At 33.7% G+C, this 7,276-nt stretch overlaps 1 protein-coding gene across 3 annotated transcripts; it reads left to right on the forward strand.

The window, feature by feature from the left end:
* Positions 1-301: 301 nt before the first annotated feature.
* Positions 302-6,237, forward strand: LOC108484448 (uncharacterized). Of its 3 annotated transcripts, none has more exons than XM_053029487.1 (6): positions 302-406; positions 2,261-2,422; positions 3,186-3,337; positions 4,471-4,607; positions 4,973-5,127; positions 5,957-6,127. In XM_053029487.1, the coding sequence occupies exons 2-6, from the start codon at positions 2,352-2,354 to the stop codon at positions 5,961-5,963; spliced, it is 522 nt and encodes a 173-aa protein (XP_052885447.1). In that variant the 5' UTR covers positions 302-406; positions 2,261-2,351; the 3' UTR covers positions 5,964-6,127. The 3 variants fall into 3 exon arrangements, with proteins under 3 accessions (XP_052885447.1, XP_017643724.1, XP_017643723.1); XM_017788235.2 differs by having other exon boundaries at positions 304-406; positions 2,162-2,422; positions 5,957-6,237; XM_017788234.2 differs by lacking the exon at positions 5,957-6,127 and having other exon boundaries at positions 304-406; positions 2,162-2,422; positions 4,973-5,338.
* Positions 6,238-7,276: the final 1,039 nt, after the last annotated feature.

Genomic DNA, 7,276 nt, shown 5'->3' on the forward strand with positions numbered 1-7,276 from the left:
TAAAAAACTCTAAGGACTAAACATGTAAATATCCTTAAATATAAAAATACGGAGCAAAGCGCGCCCTTGGGAAGTGCTTTGTGCCACGCCAACAAAACGCGTCCACGTAGGCACAATTTGTTGACATGGCACAAAGCGCTCCCAAGAGTGCGCTTTACTAAATTTTTTCTCCTGAAATGCAGCTATATAGGCGCGTTTTGTCAAAACTTATCCTTTTTCGTAAATAATTCTTTAATTAGTCCATTTCGGTAATTTTGTTTGAAAATGTTTTTTTTTTACTTTTTATTTTTTATTTTTTTATTATTATTTTTTTTTCTATTTGAGGTTTGAAGTCAGCATCTCTTTCTCTTCAAAGTTTCAACCCATTGTGTTCTTCAGCTGAAGACTTGAAGCACAGCCAACCCAGGTGATTTTTCTTTTTTAATTCCTTTTCATCTCTCATGCAATAAAGTTCTTCTGTGCAATAATTGTTATACACTATTTTTATGTACTAAATGTTAGTATTAGTTATTTAGTGCAATGAACTCAACTCCCCATTCTTCTTTCTACTTGCATTTCTTAGTTATTATAGTTCTTAATTTCCTTTATTTTCTGGTTTTTATTGGTGAACTTATGGTTGCGGGGCTAAATTTTGGTTTTTGATGGGTACTGATCGAAACAAAAAGTTGGGTTTTGTTTCTTTTTAATCATAATTCGACTCAGTTGTGATTTCTCTAAAGTTTGATTTTCAGATAATGGGTTTGTGTTAATTTCTTTTTAATTTTATTAATTTTTACTACCATCGTTAACATGTGACTGATTTTGTATTAGAGTTTTTTTTTTTTTTAATTTTTAATATTGATGAGATTTTACTTGTCATCAAGATTCTTTCTTCGTTATCTCAATTTCCACGTTTCCTTTTGAACTTTTATTTTTTTTGAGTAAGATTGAATTTGATTGTTTTGTTTACTGTATAAAATTCAATCGGTGCTAACTCTCAGCCAAAAAGCAAATTACCGTTTCTTTGCTTACAGTCATCACGCTTTTTTGTTTACTCATTGTTCAAATTAGAATGCTTTCAGATTAAATCAAAGGAGTTGGTCATGTTTTAATCGCTTTGTTAGGTCCCTATCTTCATAAAACGGTTCATTCTAGTTCAATCTATTCATCATTAATCACATGTTGTTTTCTTCTTAGGTACTCTGAATTTCAAGGAATAGAGAATTGTGGGAACATTTAATTGTGAAATATGTTAGTTTTCCCCATGTTAGTTGTTTTCTTGTAGAATGTTTACGGATTCGAACCCAATAAGGTTTCTGTTTCGTTGCTTCATTAACAAACCTATTGGTCCATCATGGACTGAACTCTGAGATTCAAGTTCCTTCATATACTTGGAAAATAGATTGGACGCATCAAATTTGCATGCAATTACTTGACGGGTTTGGCAACATGATTGTCAGCTAGTTCAGTCTAATAAGCTCTGATGAGTGAAACTTATTTCAGTATAAATGATTTGGTTAAGATATCTTAATCAGAGATGCTAGTTGAAAATCCGTGGCAATAGTAGCTTAGTGCTTCCCTCGTTGATTGAGGGTGTCTTAGTTTCGTGGGGCCCTGGTGTAGATACAACTATTGTGCTTCTATGTCTGCAGTTAATAATTTTTTTCCCCTTTTACTGGCTCTTGTAAGTCTCTCATAATCTAAACTTGTTCTTACTAGTTTTGAAGGGATTTTTTTATTATACTTGCACTCTAATGGTTAATATCATTTCCCTTTTTCTGCTTATTTAAGTTCGGTGGGGCTAATCGTAACATCTATGAGTGAGTGTCAGATGTGGGTATCTGTCCCACATATACAATCATATATGTTCAATTTTTCTTTAAGTTCTTTTCGTGTATCTCTGTACCATTGTGTGAAAATGCATATAAAATGGGCTTTGGGGACGACTACTTCAAGAAAACTGAAAAGTCGAATCAACATAACTTAACATGGTATTATTAAACCAGGACTCTACTTTCTCTCTTATGTTGCCATCAAGAATAATGTTTTTCAGACTTCTGACTTCCAGTGGAAATGTTAGCTAATGACATTTTATTATGAACACTATTCCACTTCATTCGCTGTCCGTGGTCCTACTTTTTTTTGGAAAATTAATTGCTAGAAGTTGACTTTTGCTTTGCAGAACTGTAATGACCGATAATAGGGATAGTGACACTCTAATATTGGTTGATAATTCATTTGGAAGGCTTCCTGATCATCTCCTAATTGAAATTTTCATCAGACTGCCAGTTTCAGAGTGGGCTCAAATATCTTGTGTCAAAAAACAGTGGGCCAGCTTGTTTCTCGGAGAATGCTTGTGGCAAGCTGCTCTAATGAGGACATTTCCGTCAGCTAGCCAAGCTAAAAGGTGGCCTGGACCTATTCCTCAAGGTCTAAGCAAAAGGTTGAATAAATTTGCAGTGTGGTTTTTTGTGCTTATGCTTTTTCTGCTTTTCCCCTTCTTTCTATTCCTCCTGAACTAAGGTTAATCCTTCCTTGCATTACTCTGTATTTTCTGGTTTATAATGTGTTCAATGAAACTTAACTTCTCAGTATTTCTGGTTTTTACTTAACAAAGATTAGTATGTTGTCAAAACTTTTTAACTGAAACATCGCAGGCTTACTTCTTCTCAAGTTTATGTTTTGCAAATGATTTGAGGAGGTATAGAAAAGATAAAAGCAGTCTATCACTTGTCTAGTGAGATCCTGAAGAAGTATGTACTGAGCTGACTACAGTGTTGTTGTATTTGACTTCTTTTTAAGTATCTCAAGTATAAATTTTTTGGAGATGCTTTTAAATAATTTGGGTATCAAAAGGCGATGATTCCTTAGTAAAACATTCAAGGTTAATTTACTTGTTCTCCTATGATCTTCTGAACATCCCATGATTAGGTTTTGCAGTGCAATCCTATGTTGCTCCGACTCTTCATTTTACTTGAAGTGTCTGTATCTAACACCCATCTCCAGCACATATTAAGGAACCCTTCAAATACATGAAAAACTTAGAAAAACTCAATCATAGACATACATCCTTATCCAACATTCACACCCAATTTCTAAGTAACATAGTTCTTATCACATTATAGCTTATTGCTTACGTTATTTCAAAATTGTTTCGTTCTCATCATTGTTGTTAAGTTTAATTTTGATTATTGCCTAATCTTCAGGAGATTTGCAGCTTTATATGTTGGTAAACATATCTTTGCACTAGACGATGAGATAGATGAGATTTTAGGCCACACATATTTATTTTTGAAAGAGCAGCTTGAACTTTCAAATATGCCACCTCCTTCCGGGATACTTCATGGAACCATAATCGGTACGACTCCCGTCCTCTTCCAGTTTTGTGCTTACAACTTTTTTAAGTTTCATTAAATCAATGTTGAATTCTTTATGTCAAGGAGAAAGGCAATATAGATTTCCTTTTTATCATTCATATGCAACTTTGTTAAATTTCTACTTTCTGATATAAGAATGTTGCATCGTTCTATAAATGCCTCAATATTTTTGATTCTTTGTTCCATTTTAACTGTTAAGAAACAATTACTTATTACAAATGGTTGTATAATAATAATTTACCTGCTGTATTACTCGTTTCTTCTTTATTTCCATGATTAATCCCTTTAATTTTTGTGGTAAGAAATAGGTTGAACCATGTATTCATGATTAGGGGTGTAATTAAGCTGAGTCAAGCTAAAGCTGTAAGAAGCTCAAGCTCAATTTGAAATATCGGACTCAAAGCTCGATTGAGTTTCATTTTTAAAGTTTGAGCTCAATTCGAGATGAAAACTGAATTGCTTGAGCTTCCTCCATTAAGCTCGTTTACCTAGTGAAAAATGGGCTCAATTTCCATGCTCAACTTCAGAATTGATTATTTATGCATAAACTCGAGCCAAGCACTAAGATACTTGAATCCGGCTTGTTCGATAGCTTGAGCTCGACTTGAGAATGACTGAGCTTGCGAGAATAGGTGTCTCATTTACATCCTCGTTCATGAAAGTTGCATATTGAGTATCTCTCCCTATTTTAGTTGGACTTGGGCACCAGTGTGGGTATGGGTATGTGTTTGGCATGAATATACTCAAAATTTTAAAAGTTTTTCATGTATTTAGAGGATCCTTGGAGGATCATATCTCCATATCCATGTTTCAAAATGTATTGGACATCACTGTTAGACATGGTATTTCAAAAAAAAAAAAAAAAGAGAGAGAGAGAGAGAGAGAGGATCTCTCCTGTGATGCAATTGTTTTTACCTTAAAATCAGATAAAGCATTTATGTTTCTGGTATCCAATAATCCTACTTTGAAACTGCAATTTGTGCATTTAGACTGCTATGATCTTTTTCATCTTTTCTTGTCATGTTTATGATTATAGTAATACAAATCTATTATTTCTGAAATGACAAAAAACTCTAGTCCATTACTAGTTCTCATTTTCCGTCTGTTTTAGCAGATCAATTTATCACTTGTGGTAAATCAAGAGATGTCGCCCATGAGCTTGCTTCGCAGATTTGGCTGGCTGTTCTTGACAATTTGGACGAAAACCAGCACACATTTCTTTTACTTAAGCGCCTTGCTCTTGAGGGGGACGTAAGCTGCCATTCCGCACCTTTTTGTGTTTATTGTATATAAGATAAGCATGTGCACACGCACGCACGCGTGCACACACACACGTCTGCATGTCACAACAAGAAGTCGCATTTTGAACAAGAAAGAGCAACCTATTCATGGCATCAAAATTGCATTTTTATAACTTCTGTATCATCCGTATAAGAACAAACCAAGATGGGGAATGAAAAGAGAAATCTGATGATGATATAGGGTCTGCTCTGCAGTTTGGGTTTAAACGATCTTTTGACAGTAACACACGTGTTTGAAATTTCATCCGCTTTACTTTGAAACTGACATGCCAGTGTGCTATTTTTTTTCTGATGCACACTATTCGTCTTACGCAGGTTTTTCTTCCGTTCCCGTACTCTAGATCAATCAAAGTACAATGGAGGGTGTTCGAGAAGCTCTTCACAGATTTCCGCGACTGCTTCGATCCGGCAGATTACTATGATGTTCTGGCAATAGCGAAGAACAAGTTTCAACCGATTCCATCTGCATGGTTAGGATTCTAATTTTTCAAATGTATACCAAAAGTGCATAATCCATCCTCCTTAATTAGGGAACCAATGCTTTCATGTGAACATAGGTGTTTAGTTTTAGTCTTGGCAATTTGTATATCCGTGTTGTATTCATGTATTTTGTCATGCCATAATTGTGTTTTAAGTTATTTTATATTTATAATAAATTTTTGATACATTAAAACGTTCTAATATTTGTGTTATTTTCTTGGCTATTTTTCGGGTAACTTGTATAAATATAATGACTAAAAAAAAAAATCAAAGATAATGTTCTGTCAAATTTAATTACAAAGGTACACTGGTTTCTATAATAAGAAGGTAAATCGCCTATTCAACAAATTTATTATAAAAAAATTAGGTTACTCAATAGGCGACTTATTGCCATGTCAGCCAAGCGGTTGAGTAGTTGTTTTTATGCTTTTAACGGTGAAATTAGGATCCTAAAATCAGCCAGCCAAGGTTAGATTTAATAGTGTTGGCTCAATTAATGTCAGTGTTTCAGTGGTGGTTGAAGGATGGTCTGTAAAATTAAATTTTAAAACCCTTATTCCTGTACACCCTTTAAAGTCTACCCTCTACCTTGCTTCAAAATATATAAATAGTTTTCAACCAAGCAGAAAAAGAAAAAAGGAAGATAGTTAATTTTTCGGGCCCACTACCCCACTCCACCTTATTTTGACAACCCTAATTTTATATTAATCATTTATTTAATTTTAAGAATATTAAATATGGTTAACTTGTAATAGAATTTTTTATATTATATTAAGTATTGTTAATTTATATTAATTTATTACTATTTTTTTTTTGCAGGTTTTAGGTTTGAAGATGTACATCAAATCCTTTGTAGCAATCTATTATAATGAAGAAATTTGTAACATTAAAGTTGGCGTTGTTTTTCAATCAAGGCGTCTACATGTTTCAATACAATTGTTAAATTTGATGAGCTAACAGATCAATTAAAAAATCACAACTCGACACTTCTTAGACTAGTGTGTAGATTTAAAATGTTCTCCAATCCACCATTTGTAGCATACTTGAACTTTTGATGATGATGTCCAGACTAGAATATCAACCCATTTTTCAACTGAAAATGGTGCAATAGAGTAGTTGAGTGTATGATGCAAGCAAGGTTGCGGAGTAGGTGATATTCTGAGTTCATCCATGCATCATGTTAATATTTCTCCAGTTATACGTGAACTATATGCGGTAGGGAACCCGTATGCAAAGTCATCATCTATGCCAATGGGAAGATGATTTTTCGTATGCGGGTTGGATCTTAACTCGAACGAAGCTTTAAAGGATCTATAGCAATATGTTGCACCATCAACATTGTTGATTCCTATTAATTTTAATGTGGATGACGAGTACTACAAATTTCCAAATGAATAAGAAGACATTAATGAATTTGGTGATCTTTAGACTGAAGGTATTCACAACGTTAACAAGGAAGAAGAAGATGATGGTGATTTTGATTTTGACAATTACGTTGATGGCAATAATGTTGCAAACTTGCCAGAAGCTGAAGGAGGTCTTATCATTCTTCGTTTCCACGAATCTCCATCACACATTTACAAATTTAACATAAATGAAATTAAGGCCTTGGAATTTTTAGAATACCTTGACATACTGTTGAGCTATATGATGAGTTTAGTTGCAAATTCCAAAGATCTATGTAGGGGCACAATTTCCATTGAAGGATGCAGCTATGGTAGCCATCAAGCACTATATTGCCAAAGCTTGAGTTGATTACAAAGTTGTGATATCTTTACCAATTTTATATGTTAGCGAGTGTTGGAAGTACAAGAATGGGTGTAATTGGAGAGTTAGTGTAACACCCTATACCTGACCCGGTCGCTTAGTCCAAGTTATGGAATGACATATTCATTGCTAGAAAAACAATGTAACACTCCTAATTTGTCTCTGTCATCAAATTAGAGCTACAGGATATTACGACAACAAACAAGTTTGATTATACATATTCGCAATACAAAAAATTATTTAATCATCATAGATTAATAATTTTTATCATTCATAGCATACATACAAAAACGAGCCTTAAATTGAGCTTTCAGAACCCTAAAATAAAGTTAGAAACAAGTAGTGACTAATTTGAAACTAAACAGAAAAATA

This window comes from Gossypium arboreum, chromosome 6 (genome assembly GCF_025698485.1).
Source record: "Gossypium arboreum isolate Shixiya-1 chromosome 6, ASM2569848v2, whole genome shotgun sequence".
NCBI classification, from domain to species: Eukaryota; Viridiplantae; Streptophyta; class Magnoliopsida; order Malvales; family Malvaceae; genus Gossypium; species Gossypium arboreum.

What these genes read in the sequence shown, in the direction of transcription:
- LOC108484448 (XM_017788234.2), top strand. Translation starts at nt 2,169, where the DNA reads ATGACCGATAATAGGGATAGTGACACTCTAATATTGGTTGATAATTCA. An exon ending in CCTCAAGGTCTAAGCAAAAG is followed by an intron (nt 2,423 to 3,185) that starts GTTGAATAAATT and finishes CCTAATCTTCAG; the next exon opens with GAGATTTGCAGCTTTATATG. An exon ending in ACTTCATGGAACCATAATCG is followed by an intron (nt 3,338 to 4,470) that starts GTACGACTCCCG and finishes CTGTTTTAGCAG; the next exon opens with ATCAATTTATCACTTGTGGT.